General features: G+C 36.0%; 1 protein-coding gene across 6 annotated transcripts in view; it reads left to right on the top strand.

Moving 5' to 3' along the window:
* ADGRL2 (adhesion G protein-coupled receptor L2) overlaps window positions 1-15,096 on the top strand; it is a 155,733-nt gene extending 140,637 nt beyond the window's left edge. For 2 of the 6 annotated variants that reach the window (XM_053984944.1, XM_053984943.1), the window contains 6 exons: window positions 451-542; window positions 2,437-2,605; window positions 6,226-6,354; window positions 6,771-6,867; window positions 9,544-9,672; window positions 13,027-15,096. In XM_053984944.1, the coding sequence (XP_053840919.1) occupies window positions 451-542; window positions 2,437-2,605; window positions 6,226-6,354; window positions 6,771-6,867; window positions 9,544-9,672; window positions 13,027-13,781 (1,371 nt within the window). In that variant the 3' untranslated portion in view covers window positions 13,782-15,096. Of the gene's footprint in view, window positions 1-450; window positions 543-1,396; window positions 1,442-1,728; window positions 1,756-2,436; window positions 2,606-6,225; window positions 6,355-6,770; window positions 6,868-9,543; window positions 9,673-9,899; window positions 9,982-10,483; window positions 10,502-13,026 lie in introns of all 6 variants that reach the window. The other 4 variants (XM_053984946.1, XM_053984945.1, XM_053984942.1 and 1 more) reach the window with 3 other exon arrangements.
* The last annotated feature ends 723 nt before the right edge of the window (window positions 15,097-15,819 follow it).

Here is a 15,819-nt window from a genome sequence, read left to right as displayed (position 1 = left end):
CAGTAGGATTGTGAGAACAAAAAGGAATAAAAAAAAAAATAAAGGAGAAACTAGCAAAGGTGAAGCATTTAAAAATCAGGATGGGGTGATAAAAAGACAGCTAGTATAGCCCAGTAAAGCAGTAAGCATTGTCCTCAGAGTGTGAGGTGGGGAAGAGGGCCAGGGGTGACAGGTAAAGGTGAGCAGGAGATGAACAAAATATGCTGGAGGACAGAGCTGAACTGACAATGGCAAGTGTTGGACATGAGTTAAATACGGTGGTTCATGATGATGTGGTGCATTATCCTCTCATTCTTATTTGCAATCACGGTTTGCAGACCAACTGATATATTTACCAATTTTCCCTACTACTTGGAAATAAACTACAGGGTTTTTGTTTAGCCTGTAACATCATCATTATTCAACCTATTACTTGAAGTAGTTTAATTTCATTCTTATCTGTTTTGACAGCTGAATCTTATCTTCCTGGTGATCACATTGTGCAAAATGGTGAAGCACTCAAACACTTTGAAACCAGACTCTAGCAGGTTGGAAAACATTAAGTAAGTGCTTTGTGTTCAAGTATGAGAACTGTGATTATTTTCTGATTGCTGAACTGATTGAAAGCTACTCTCCATTAGGAGCACATGCCATTGTCTCCCAGCAACTGCAGATGTCAATTAGAAGCAAACAGAGCCAATCCTGCTTTCGTCACATTGTTGCTGTAATGTCACAAATGCCGGTCAAAATTAGATAATTTCAGCCTGGAACTAGTGCCAAGAAACTGTTTCACGGAAATGCCACAGCACTGTAGTAATTTCGTTTGCATTTAAAATGCAGTTCAAAAATGATGTTCCTGTTTGCATGGCTGATATGATTATATTAAGTTTGTTTTGTTAAATGACTTTCTGATTTAGGGATTCTGAGCAGTTTCTACTCGTAATCCTGTTCTCCCAAGAGAATTGACTCTATTATTATTGTTAACTTGAAGACTATCTGCTGTTTTCATGCTAATTTAACAAATGTTTACTTTATCATGGTGTTCTACTGTAGTATCCCTTTTGCAGACTAATATAGGTTTTTGATAACTAACAAGGCTTTGGTAGCTTTCACTTCTTTAGATAGCTTTTTACTGTACTCTGTTTAGCCTTACGTTGTATTCAAGGTTTTTGTTACCAACACTGAAGGGATGGTGCCACTTCCTAACACTGAGGGTTGGATGTGAAAGGGTCTTACAGATCTGCTTTGAACGTTGGAAATGGCAAAGGGAGACTTTGTAAGGATAACATTGTGAACTAGATGTTCTAGATAGGTTAGTATCAGCTTCATTGCATGTTGCATGAGGAGAGAGAGAGCTAATCTTTAGCATCTCTCTCTTTTCTTCCTTTTCCTCTTTCTGTCTTCTCATCCACACCAGTAATTACCGTGTTTGTGATGGCTACTATAATACGGACTTACCTGGGTAAGATAGAACCCTACATTAACAAACTTCTAGCATGATTTTTAACTTTACAAACTCGGTCATATTGTGGATTTCCCTTAATTTTAATTAACTATTTTTGAGATACCTGATTTGCTAAAGACTTTTAAACTATTACATGCTTTTAAACTTTTAAATTGCTTGCCTCTGCATTTTGAATTTCCTAATTTTGACTAATTTTTATAGACAATTAAAAATGCTCTTATTAATTTCTGTTTAAATTCTGTCTAATAATTTTGTTTCTCTTTTCTGCTTATAATGCTTTCTAGCTATGAAGATAATAAGCCATTTATCAAGTAAGATCATTAGTTAGATGTGGAATTCACTGACTAAATTCCCTTTCCCTTTCATTCTGTGCTGTTCACTACTATTCCTTTTCCTTAACCTATTCATGATGGAATCTTTTTTAGATTGTTCTGTAAAGCAATATCCATATTTTTGTCGCATTTCAGCAGGGTTTCTTCATGCGGAAGTTACATCCTCTAGCTTCAGTTTAGCTGAGTTTATCGAAGCATTAATGATTTGGGCTCTAGGCTTTTAATCTGCTGTTTAACCTTTGTGCATTTGTGTTACATTATTTGGTGTCATATGGCAGCACCACTGTTTAAAATCTATGGTGTGATTAGTGGCTAAGCCAGATTTATCAATCTCTTCTCTAAAAGCAGATAAAGCAGTGGAGTAGCTGAGGCATGTGCTATACTTCTGCATATCAAAATACGCATTTCAAAATAGTTTTGACATCCTATGCTGTTCTTGAGAAAGACAAAGGTTATATCTACTCTTGCTGTTTTCACTGGAGTCTAAGAGTACTGAATGGAATTGTTCTTTCTTTAATAGATAAAAGGTTAAACCCAAGGAATTTTTACATTTGAATGTGAAACTAGTAAAAGTCAACTGCAGGAACTGAAATGTTAATATTGGATTTGGCAAAGTACATTCTTGTAAGTAATGTTACTAAAATTAATTTTCTTTTACAGATCCTGGGTCCTGGGTGCATTTGCTCTCCTGTGTCTCCTTGGCCTAACATGGTCATTTGGTCTGCTGTTTATAAATGAGGGGACCGTTGTGATGACATATCTCTTCACAGTATTTAATGCTTTCCAAGGAATGTTTATTTTCATCTTTCATTGTGCCCTTCAAAAGAAAGTAAGTTACCAAAACCACAGATAAATATTCCCTAACTCCTTAGAAACGCCACACATAATTCTTAAGAAAGTAGAGATAAAATTAACAATTTGAAGAACTGGAGTATTTTGAAGTAGTTTGAGGAGGGGACTAGAATTCCAGTAGAGTTCTTGCTGTATGTGCTGGTGGGAGTCATGTATCTGCTCTGTGACCCAGACAGGTTTAACATGGATGCAGCATTTCCAAGCTGCGCTTGAAAAGTTTGAAGGCTTTGTGAAGAAAATGTAAAAGTTTAACACTGGTAATGTGGTACATATTAGCCTGGACTTACAGCCAAAAGTCTTTAATGTCCACATGAAACAAGTTCTGCCTTTGCTGCAGTGCTGCAAACAAAGGATCAGTTATGATATCAGCCCATATCAGCCTGGAAATGCTCTCCTTTTCTTAGATCAAGGCAGAGCACCTTTCCTGAGATCCCATTAAGCTGCCACATAAAGGTATGGGTGATAGGCAGGGACTGTACTATGTGTGCTCATTCATTACAAATTAAGCAAAATGTAAAAATTAATTTTATTATGAACTTTGACACACCTTAGAAAAAAGTAGTCATTAATGCTAGACAGCTGCTAACAGGTATAGTTTTCTGAAGATGGAAAAGATGCCAGCATTAATACTTTTTTTCCAAGTGTTTGCCTCCCCCAGAAATCCCAATAGCTTTGTGCTCTTCACTGGAGCCTCCCTCACGAGTGGGATGAGCTAGATTAGTTCTGCTCCCATTTGCTAGATGAAAGTAGAAGGGTCCAGAAGGAGCTGGAAGGAGGGAGAGACAAAGAGAGACAGAGGGAGACAGAAAGAAAGCTTGAAGGGGAGAGAGAAGCAAGCAGGAGAGAAGGAAAGTGAAGGGCACAGCTCTTTGGGACCTTTTTCTGGGTTCCCTGCACCTCTTCTCTTCCCCAGAACATGGAGATTGCTTCCAAGGTTGCCTTAGAAGTGTTTTAATGAAGAGTGCATTAAAAATGCTGAAAGCCTTTGTTAGTTGTCAGGACAACTGAAAGCAATGAGAGCTGAGAGAAATGGTGAACATCAAAAAATCACACCCGAACAAACTTAACATGCAGTATGTCCTACGTTTGGAAATATCCAATTTGCAATATTTAGATTCTAAATATTTTTACCAATTTTAGGCTAGAGACCTAGCAATTATTAACTCCCATTATAATTAGCTCACCAGAGACATAATTAACTGATATTTATAAGATGGTTTCAGACCATTGGATGAAGTGTTGTTTAAATACAAAAGTTCTATACTCATGTTCTCAATTGTACCAGCTCTAACATTACCAGCATCTCTTAAATTTGGTGTAGACAAGGGCACTCAGAGGTGTTTTAGGAAAAGATCCAGTAGACAGAACTTTACCCAGATGAATATGACACTCCACTTAGAAGAGCCTAAGAGAAGATGGTAGGGAGGAAAATGCAAACATTCCCAAAATGCAAATAATTTCTAGGTTAGGGTTTCATATAATGTTTCCCTTTTTACTATTTGTATTGGACTTGAAAATCAGAAACAGATTCCTTTTTTATTTCTTTTTACAGCTGTGTATTGTTTTTATATAAAGTGGAGTCAGCAAAAAGCAATATTAAAATACCAGTCAAGTGTGAAAAAAACATAACCTAGAGCAATAAGATTTATACCTGAAAGAATGTTAAAGCTGCCATTTAAGGTTTTTAAGTGTCACTGCCTTTGACTGGATATTGTCCTATGCTCTGTCTGCATAGCTAATGTAGTCTTTTTATTCTGTTATTATTACTTGGTCACTAAATTGAACATAGAAATAGAATTGTGGAAGTGAAAACTATTATGTTTCCAGTTCTGACAAGATGATAGTGCTGTTGCTTCCATCAGTTTCCAACAAGCTATAATTTAGAAATAATGACAGTGGAATGCGCAGTCCTGGCAGATAATGTACATTCACTGCAATACAGGCATTAGGCAAAGCCAGCCCTGGAGGGTGGTATTTGGGTAAAAATACAGTTTTGATTGCTATTGTCTCTACTGTGTAGTGGCTTAGAGTATTTAATATCCATTAGTGTTCAGGAATGTATTTTCTTAGGTGTTATACCATCTAGTGATGATGTATATAGACCTACATTTTCCAGGGTTAAAAATTAGAATTCTAAGTTGTTTCATTTCTGTTTTCATTTCTTTACACGTCTTTTATGCTGATATAGATAGGGGTTGACTGAAAATATATACCATGTACTTTTATAAAAAGCTGAACTATTGTGCCTAGCTTGAAGTTAAAGTACAAATTATTCAACTTTTCTTCATCCTTGTGATTTATAGAAACAGCACAGTATGTATTCTTTGAGTAAAACTCCTGTAAAAATCAGCACATTACATATGTAAATCCACACAATTAATTTTTTGCATTTTCTCCTCTCCCCTTTTTGCATACACATAACTTTCTGTCTCTTATATTCATAGGTCAGGCAGAATTTCCAGGTTAGCTGAAATCCCTCTTTTCACAGAAACTCATGAGTCTCATTGATGTAGAAGAGACACTTAAGTTCCCATGTAATCTGGTGGAATATTTATGAGTTTAGACTTACACATCTATACAAATTCTATTCACTGGTGCAGTCTTGCTGCCAAGATATGCACACATTCTTCTGTTATCCGAAAATAGTAGTCACTGAAGCAGACATGGACTATAAGAGAATTAACTGCTCTGTTAAATGATCCTAATTACTTTTTTGGCAGTTGTTATCACACATAGCAAAACTAAAGTTTCCAGTAGGTCACTGGAAACAGAAGGTGAATAAATGTAGCCCAAATACTGAAGTCATTAATTAGTTTTGCAGCTCTGTCAGGGAAAAAAAAATCATAAACATGGATATATTCAAATTTCTAAATTTAACAAAGACGGGGATGAGAATTTTATGTTTTGGTCCTAAAAGTGAAAGGTGCTTCATTCCCAGCTTTCATGGTTCAAAAAGTGACACTGGAACACTGGCAAGTGGCTTCACCAGCATAGCTGGGGCTGTGCCTGGAGTGGGGCAGTGGTGTTTGTGAACTCTGTTCTCTGCCTGGGCAGCTGTGGCCATTGGAAGTAGCAGCTGGATGAGTTACACAGAGTAAGAAAATTCCTTTACAGGCATTGGAAATTTTGCACTCCTCATTGGAAATCATTGCATAAGGGCTAGTACTGAGCAGTGCTCAAGCCCTTCTTGCCTGCTAGGATGGGAAGACAGGCTTGCTGTGCTTTCTGCACCAAAAACTCTTATAAAAAACACTATTTTCAGCGAGCATTTCAGTTCAGGTAAACTTAACTATATTAATCTACAATATGAAAATGAAATAGAAACAGTTCTATAACCAAGTCAGTAGTGATTATTCAGGGACATCTCTAAGAAGTGTGTGTATACCTTGGAAATAATTGGTTCAAAACTCCTGGGTAGCTGCTAATACTGCCACTGAGTAGGGAGAAATATGTGGGTTTGCTAACAGCCAACAATTCAACAGACAAGAATTATCTATTTGCTTGAAAAGTGAGTCGTTTCAATGCAAGATTCTTGTGGTTTTGCCAGCAGCTATTTAAAACTATTTCATGTGCTAAGCATTTTTTTTTCCCCCCCAGGTACGTAAGGAATATGGGAAGTGCTTCCGACATTCCTACTGCTGTGGAGGACTTCCAACTGAGAGTCCCCACAGTTCAGTGAAGGCATCAACCACGAGAACTAGTGCTCGCTATTCTTCTGGCACTCAGGTAACAACGATTTTGGCAGCATCTTTCAATTACCTTATTTATGAAAAGCCTACTGAGATGTCTTCCAATCAGAAAGACTAATTGTCTTCTCATTATTGTCATTTAGATGGTAAATACATACTTCTGTGTTGTAGAATTATTTCTTTTTAAACAGTTACTTTGGTCTAATACAAATATGTTATTTTTACTTGTAATTAGGGACTGATTTATAGGAAGGTTTATACCATCATGTTTCATTGAAATAAAGTTTAATAAATCAGAGTTTTAATTTTAAAAAAAGGAAGTCTCATGATGTGCTAGAAAAATGGCTTACTTTAGGCGAAAATAAACACAAATATTCTAGATAATAGCACATGAGCAGGAAAAAATCTTTTTGTAATCTACTATGCTTTTGTCCCACTGCTTTGTGTTAACAGAGTCGGATAAGGAGGATGTGGAATGACACTGTGAGAAAACAATCGGAATCATCTTTTATCTCAGGTGACATCAACAGCACTTCAACACTTAATCAAGGTCAGTCACTGGGAACATTTCAGTTTTAGAATCCATAAATTTATTACAGATTTTATATCATTTAACACAGAAGAATTGAAAAGAATGTTAAAAAAAATCTGGAACAAGTGTTCTCTAAAAGCAGAGTTTTAAAGTTATCCACCAGCACTTTTGAAAACCAAGTTCTCTTAACTGGCCCCTGCTATAGAAGTTGAATTCTTCAATTCATGGGAATGTATTTAAATTAGTTTCATCAATAATTTAGCTTAAAAGCAAGATCATAATTTTAAATCTTTCCTAACCTTTATAGGTTAAATCTGAAATAGAAATATGAGTGCAGTAACATTTTAATGCGTATTTGACTGATTTTTAGGTGCAGAAATTTTCCCAGTGAAATCTAATTGATATCATTTCTATGCAAAAGATGTCTGTAAACCATTTATCTTTTCTATTTCAAAGAGCATCATATCTGTAACATGGGATAGAATCCACATTTTCAGGCAGGGAGAAGTCAAAACTCAAAACTTCTCATCTCAGATAGACTTTGAAATGTGTAACCTCATTCTCATGACCAGACAGAAGACAAGGGTATTAACCAAGACAGATTGTCCCTCCCTTTCTCCCCTCCCCTCTGTGTTTTGGAGGCAGTTTGAGCCAGCAGTGGAGGGAGGACTGCTCTGTGCAAGCCAGGTTTGAAACCTGTTCTTCCACCCAATCCTTAAGTGAAGAGCAGGCAGCCCTGGTCTCACTGCAATCAGTTCCTGCTCAACTCAGAAAGTTTCAAACAGAAAATTCAAATTCAGGATTTGGTAGCAGGGACGTGTATTTACATTCATTTTGGAAGTAAAAACCGTGGTGTTTGCCAAGCAAAAGGTGTCAGAAAGCATGATTCTACTTTTGCTATTTGGTACTTAGAAAGTGGGTAAGACCTGTGTGTCTTGCTGCTCCTCCCACCCCCCTTATGAATCCTGCATGTGTTGGCAAAAATCAAAATTAAGTATCTTCTCCTAGGTAGAAAATGTATACTTTTCATGTCCCTTCAGTGTCTTACTAAAATTCAAAAAATACAATCACATAAAATTTGATATTTACCCTAATTTGCTGTCTTTGCCTCCTGAGGTTTGCTCTAACTGTGCTGCACTGTTAGTTAATTCAGTGTTGAACAGAGCTTCTCCCTGTTTCAAGTGCCAGAGTCAAGTCACTGGACATGCCAGGATTAAAAAGATTGGTATCAACTCTATTCAGTTATGATTTTGTCACTATCTCAGTGATACATACATAGAAGAGTTGTTTAATAATTAATGGCAAGTGTCATTTTTCCTTTAAAATAAAAATCAAGCTTTTAATTAAGCTTTTTTTCCTTGTGACAAAGAAATTTGGATTGAAAAAAAATCACATCTATAAATTACATGTAATTGTTCTAACCAAGATTAAATATAATATGCAAAATAAAAAAAAAAAAACAAGCAAAATATATTTCAGTTATTATTTCTAGTAAGAAGAACTTTACAATGGAAAAAGGCTATGATAATTTTTTTAGTTGATGACTAATACAAACCTTCAAATAAGATTAGCATAGTCAGACCATAATTCTTTGAGTGTTAGAAATTTCTGCTCATTTCTGCTACTAAGTAGCTCTGGGAGTACAAAAGCATTAATATTTGGAATATATATCATTCCTTGCCAAATAAAAATATTTATACTGTAAAGATATAGCTGTCTCTTTAATTGTCCTTGGGTCTGTAATACACTGATCCTGATGTACTGCTTTGCAAAGTAATAAAAAAGAAACTTGAATTTTATCTTATTGAAATGTTTAAATTAATTTTTAAATCATAGCATTTTTCTTGTAGTAGCTAGAAGTCAGAGATTAACTAACTTTTTAATAATTTCTCAAAATATGCTGGTTTTTTATCTTGATTACAGTGAGAGTGTGTAAATGGTGTTGTGTTAACATGCAAATTTGAGTTTACAACAGTTTAAAAGAGTCTGTTCATGTCTGTTCTTTGTCTTACATTGTTTGTAAACTGATAGTTTAAAGAAGTTTGTCGTTCGAGGAATTCTTTTTTAAAACCTGGCAGATACATTTGCAGCATGAATGTCCCAGGAGAAAATGTGAATGCTCTGATTTCTTAGAACAAATATTTTGCTTTCCCCTCAGCATGCATACTTTTGCATATACTAAGATATGCTTCTTGCAATTTGTCATCCACTGTCTGTTTGAAAACAGCAATTCCCTTCCACTATCTGTGTGTTTTTAGTAAAGTGAGTAACAGCTCTGATCCTGTCATAAGAGGTTTTTCGATACATTTCAGTTTGAGAAATTCAGTTCTGTCAATTCTGGACAGAAGTGTTCCATATGATCATTTTTAAAGTCCTAATAGCTTTATGTAGTACCTTGATCTCTAAACATTTAATTGCTACTCTTGTGTAACAGTGATTTTGTATACATTAGTAAATATCACTTGCACTAGATGTTTACTTTGGGGATTTGGACAGCACCTGTGAATTACTGGAATCTAACTGTATTTTCCTGCTCCCATTTCCAGTGCATAGCTCAAATACATCCAGAAATTTTCAGCTGAATTACATTTTAGAAATCCTACCTGATTCATGATGAATAAAAATTACTCTTTATTGAAACCGTCAGGCTAAAATTAAGCAACTGACATTTTTTTTCTGTTTCTCTTGCTTTAGGAATGACTGGCAATTACCTACTAACAAACCCTCTTCTTCGACCACACGGCACTAACAACCCCTATAACACATTGCTCGCAGAAACAGTTGTATGTAATGCCCCTTCAGCTCCTGTGTTTAACTCACCAGGTGTGCTTATACTTCCTGAATAAACTGCTTTTCTTGGCTCACTCCAAATTCCCTCTTTTCCCTAGATAGAAACCCAAGTTGCAATACCCCAGCCGTACAGTCTGAATTTCTGCAATAAATTTGAGAAATGCAGTGTTGCCAATGTCAGCTTGTAAAACTGCACTATATTATAGTAATGCCTTTGCCCTAACAGTATTTACCAATAATTATCCATGTTTTTAACACAGGTGGCATAAATCTTAATATACTATTAAAGGACTGACACCACATGGTCCGAGAGCCCATCTTCAAGATATATATCACTTAGAGGTATCATGTCTCTGCAATATAAGGTTGACTCAAAAGCTTGCTAAGAAAACCCTGCTTATGGAATGGATGAGATACTAAAGCAGTGCAAGGCATCTTGACACCTTTGGATACCCCGGTGTAGAAAATTATATCCAGCGTCAAACAGACCTAAACTATAGTATAGTGCAGCTTTATGGAGATCATTTTCCTGTAGGAAAATCTTGAGATTAGCAGTTAGAAAAGTTTAGTTCTGTAGGAATAAAGGGTGTCATCATTTACCTAACATTTTGTTGTTACATTATCTACTTGCTTTTTTTAACGATGTTGCAGTTCATCAGTAAATATCTTGAAGATACTGTTTGATGAGTCGTAAGATCACTTTAGTGTAAATAGAGTGATAAATTTTTGAAAAAGAGTTCATAAAACCTTGTTTCCAGTTTTTATTTCAAGTCTCCTTTTTAACTGAACTGTAGTTTCTATTTTCATTCTCTTGTTTTCTTACTTTCCTTATGCTTTCCTCTAGCAACCTACAGAGAGACAAGTATGGGAGTAAAACTTAACTTTGCCTATCAAATGTAAATTTTTTCAGCATGATTTTTAATGGGCACAATTAAAACATAACTAGCGGTCATGAAGTAGACTCAGCGGGCAAGTGGTTCACAATTTGCAAATAAAATGTTTCCACATTCAAAAAGTGCTTGCAAACTGCTTTTTGGGAAACACCATGAGGTCTGTAGCAAACCCTATTGGTAACACAAGTTATACAATGCTGAAATAATTTGCTGTTTAAAACCAAAGCAGTGTCAGGCCGAAATGCTTAACAATTTACTTATATTTTTATTCCTACAGTAATCTTGCTACAGGCTATGAAAGATTTCAAATTAATTACCTGATCACAGGCAACAAAATTTGCCTCATCAAACCAATTTGAATATATTCTAGCATGCTTAACTCTGCAGTATATCATAGAAAACTCATTTTGGATTATCAGATGTATTTTGATATCTCTTTAGCAGAGGAAAAGAAAATTAAAATTACAGAATTAAATCACTTTCATGAGGGAAATGAATCCAGCATGTGGTCCATGTGTTGTCTACTTTTATAAATGCCATATGTTCTGCACAGCTAAATCCATTGCAAGAAAAATCTTGGAACATACATGAAATTGCAAAACCACATAGTTGTTTAATCAAAGCTTAAAGAGGCCTTTCAAACAACCCTCATCACTGTTAAAATCAGTACACATGGAGAAGAGTTAGCAATAACACAAATGCAAAATGACTTGCAAATTGCTCAGAATTTATTTGGAAATGATTACTCTATTTTTTAAAGTTGAAGACAAAAATCTTTTCATGAGAAAATGCAATCTCTTTTTAATTGAAAACAATATTTCCAGAGAATATTGAATTTTCTAGGATAAGCTGCAGCTTTAATTATGAAAAAAGAAATCCACAAAACGTGAAAATGTAAAATCTTTTCCAAAAAACTTTTCCCTTATACTCCTCCAAGCCTTGCATATTATGCAGCAGCCTCACAGTGGTCAGTCTCATTTCAGTAAAGTCACTTCATTCTTTCTTTACTTCCAGACATATCTGTAGATAAAGTGCTCTTCTAGGAATGCTTTAACCATCTGATTTCCATGGTTCAGACTGTTTAATTTCTTGCAAAGTTTTTTTTTCTTTTCTCTTTTCTTTTTTTTTTTTTTTTTTTTTTGCTTTGCTTGGGAAGCACTGTGCTGTCATAGTTTACATGTCTTTGTGTCTATAGGAAAACATTTTCTTTATCAAGTTATCAGAAAAAAAAGCCAAAACCCAAAGCATAAAGACTTTAATCATCATAAGACTTCATTTCCCCCCCCCTCTTAAACTCCTTTTCATGTTTTCAGCAGACTTACCCAATCTGTCATTCCCTCAACAGCTATGAGATATCAGCCATGGCTGATTTCCTCTTCCCATTCCACAACTAATACTTATTCTTTGGTTTAATTTCTGTGACCCATACTTACAGAAATTCCTAACATTTCTGCATTTGACTTCCATGCCCATGGTAACTGTGGGCCTAGCTCTTAATTAACTATTCTGGTTCATTCAGTGCTGTCACTGTGACTGATGCAGACTGCAGGCAAACTTTGACCTTTAGGAGCCTGGGGCCTTTGTTGGCAGACAGAATATTAGTGCAAAAAAATTGCATTAAATGGGAAAAGAAAAGCTGTTATTGCTTAGTAATCTAATTTGCTGAACCCTTGCTCTGACTAAGTTGCTGAGAAGCTCAGTTATTCTTCATCATGTTACAATAAATCATTTTACTTTCTTTTATATATCAGCTACTCTTAGGCCAGATAGCCTGAGCAGACAGACATGATGTGAGTTGTCCAAAGTGAGTCATTCCACCTGCTGTCTATCGTGTTGTTGGATGGTGCTTGTGGGCCCTGGTCCCTGTAGTGTGAAAGATGGCTGTCCTTGTTTAACATAAATTCTTTGTATTTATCCATTTTTTTTCATTCTTTTCTTTACTTCATCTCAAAAAAAAAAAAAAAAAAACCACCAAAAAAACAGGAAAAAATGTTAGAAATGATGTTAAAGTAGTTGCTTGCCAGTTATGTGGGTTTATGTTGTACATTTGCCTTCAGTTATGTCTGTGATCTAATTACTTTTTAATTTAGTGTTGTTTAGGACAAATTCTGTTAATTTTCTTTTTCTAAATCATGGTGATGTACTTCAAAACATAGATGTTTCCAAATGAATTGCTTTGCATTACATATGCAAGGGCATGGAGTGAACAGTTCCTTGTGGAAAAGTCACATAATTGACACTAAATTAAGAAATTCAAATGCCACTATTCCCCACAGGAATCACACGTTACTATTTTTAGAATATTTCCTATAAGGTGTGCAAATGTTTACATTTGGGAATGTTCAATAACCTAACTTTTCTCAAGTTTTACTTCCAAGTACAACTTTGTCCTGAACTACATTAAAGAACTTTGTTAAAAAGAAAAAGGAAAAAAAAAAAAAAAGGTGATAAAAACATGTCAGGCAATAACCAGAGCTGTCCTTTTCCATTTCAGGACATTCACTGAACAATGCCAGGGATACAAGTGCCATGGATACTCTACCGCTAAATGGTAATTTCAACAACAGCTACTCATTGCGCAATGGAGACTATAACGACAGCGTGCAAGTTGTAGACTGTGGACTAAGCCTGAATGATACAGCTTTTGAGAAAATGATCATTTCAGAGTTAGTGCACAACAACCTGCGGGGCAGCAGCAAGAACCACAACCTGGAGCGGGCGCTGCCAGCCAAGGCTGTGATCGGCGGGAGCAGTAGCGAAGATGACGCCATCGTGGCAGACGCCTCATCTTTGATGCACAGTGACACCCCCGGGCTGGAGCTCCACCACAAGGAGCTGGAGGCCCCACTCATCCCTCAGCGGACTCACTCCCTTCTGTACCAGCCCCAGAAGAAAGTGAAGACCGAGGGAACTGACAGCTACGTCTCACAGCTGACAGCCGAGGCTGACGACCACCTCCAGTCCCCCAACAGAGACTCTCTTTACACGAGCATGCCCAACCTCAGAGACTCTCCCTATCCAGAGAGCAGCCCCGACGTTGAAGAAGACCTCTCTCCTTCCAGGAGGAGTGAAAATGAGGACATTTACTACAAGAGCATGCCAAACCTAGGAGCTGGCCATCAGCTTCAGATGTACTATCAAATCAGCAGGGGTAATAGCGACGGCTATATCATTCCCATTAACAAAGAAGGATGTATTCCGGAAGGAGATGTTAGAGAAGGACAAATGCAACTAGTGACAAGCCTTTAATAGTGTAGCAAAGAAATATTAAAGGCCACGTTCAAGTATTAAAAAGACTTAATTGGCCCTGTGCAGGCTCCCTCATATCTGCTCGAAGAGACAATTCTGTTGACTCTGTGGTTCTCCAGTAACAGGGATGACTGGACCTCGCAGTTCTGTGAATTTTTATAAAACAAAAACTTTGTATATACACAGAGTATACTAAAATGAATTATTTGTTACAAAGAAAAGAAATACCAACAAGGTATTTACGATATCTTCTGCTGCTGAATTTAACAAAATTGTGAAAAAAAGAGAAATAAACACTTTCCAGCCATTTTATTGCAGCAGTTTGTGAACTAAATTTGTAAATATGGCTGCACCATTTTTTTTTCCTAGGCCTACATTGTATTATATACAAGGCGTAGGCTTTAAAATCCTGTGGGACAAATTTACTGTACTTTACTGTTCCTGACAAGACTTGCAAAAGCAGGAGAGATATTCTGCATCAATTTGCAGTTCACTGCAAATCTTTTCCATTAGGGCAAAGATTGAACACATGTCTAACCACTAGCAATCAAGCCACAGGCCTTATTTCATATATTTCCTCAACTGTACAATGAACCGTTCTCATGAAAAAATGGCTAAAGAAATTATATTTTGTTCTATTGCTAGGGTAAAATAAATACATTTGTGTCCAACTGAAATATAATTGTCATTAAAAAATAATTTTAAAGAGTTTGAAGAATATATTGTGAAAAGCTCTTGGTTGCACATATGTTATAAGCTGTTTTTCTTACACTGTTCATAGTACGATAGTTTGTTTAAAATGCAAGTTCTACCTGTTTTCACTTATTTTTTCACTGTAAACAGTGTTCTGCTTTGACAAGTTAGTTTTTATTAAGTTTTGAATTTTTATTGCCAAAAAAACCATAATTTGGGGAGAAAGTTGTTTTAGAAACCAATTATGCCAAGCCTTGCACAAATTTGGTGTAGCTAACAAAGATTGTAACTCAATTCCCTGTTCATTCTTTAATCAGGGTTGGGTGGTAAGGGGTAAAGGGGACATTGGACACTTCTCACAAGCTTTCTCGTGAATAAAAGGTGCCTGTCCTTTAAAAAAAATAAATAAAACATAACTATAACTCTTCCATATTCCTTCCGCCTATATTTAGTAATTAATTTATTTTATGATAAAAAAATCAAATGAAATGTAAATTGTTTCAACAAAATTCTTCTTTTTTCATCCCTTTGTGTAAACCTGTTAATAATGAGCCCATCACTAATACCCAGTGTAAAGTTTAACACCTGTTTGACAGTAAATAAATGTGAATTTTTTTCCAAATAGGTAAAATGTGCATTATTATGTACGAAGCATAATTGGCATCAGCAGTCCTTCAACCCGGATGTGTCCTGCCCAGAATGGCATCCTTACATTTCATGATTTAAGTGTCGAGAATTCAACAGAAACTGTCTATAGTTCTAAGAAGACAGGTCATCTTTACTATTCTTTTGTCCCAATTGAATAGGCTCAAACCCAGATATAGCAGGGTCATTAGGAAAATGTACTGTAAATTCATATATTTGCATAACTTTTAAGTAGGCATCTGCACTGAAATTAAAAATAAGGTGGCAAACACCACTCTCATGTTCTTGGCAACAGTAATTAGTGGTTAATTATTAGTGATGAAGATACATTGTTGCAGTGGGGAAAACACAAATAAGCAGCATTTGGCTAGCACTCTGAGTGTTATCTAAATAATTCATCCATCATGGCACTGGTTTGCATTAGATAAATAAGCATGACTGTCCCTATTTTTATCAAGCTAGAGAACTGCAGAAGGCAGCTGATGCCCAAGATGTTATCTACAAATCAGTAGCTAAATTGAAAGTCTGAAATCTTTGTTGTGTTGATTCCCAAGCCTCTTTTGTTCCTCTCATCCAGGGCCTTTCAAAGATAGTATCAAGGACTGCATTTGTCACTGCTTCCTAAACTGTGTTCTTTCAAATAACTCTCAAATTAATGCCCCATCATCACAGAGGCCACAGTTTCATGTGTGGCCACTGT

This window comes from Vidua macroura, chromosome 9, assembly GCF_024509145.1.
Source record: "Vidua macroura isolate BioBank_ID:100142 chromosome 9, ASM2450914v1, whole genome shotgun sequence".
In the NCBI taxonomy this organism is placed as follows: Eukaryota; Metazoa; Chordata; class Aves; order Passeriformes; family Viduidae; genus Vidua; species Vidua macroura.
Note: the sequence above shows the minus strand (reverse complement) of the source record. Positions and strands in the feature narration are given on the sequence as shown.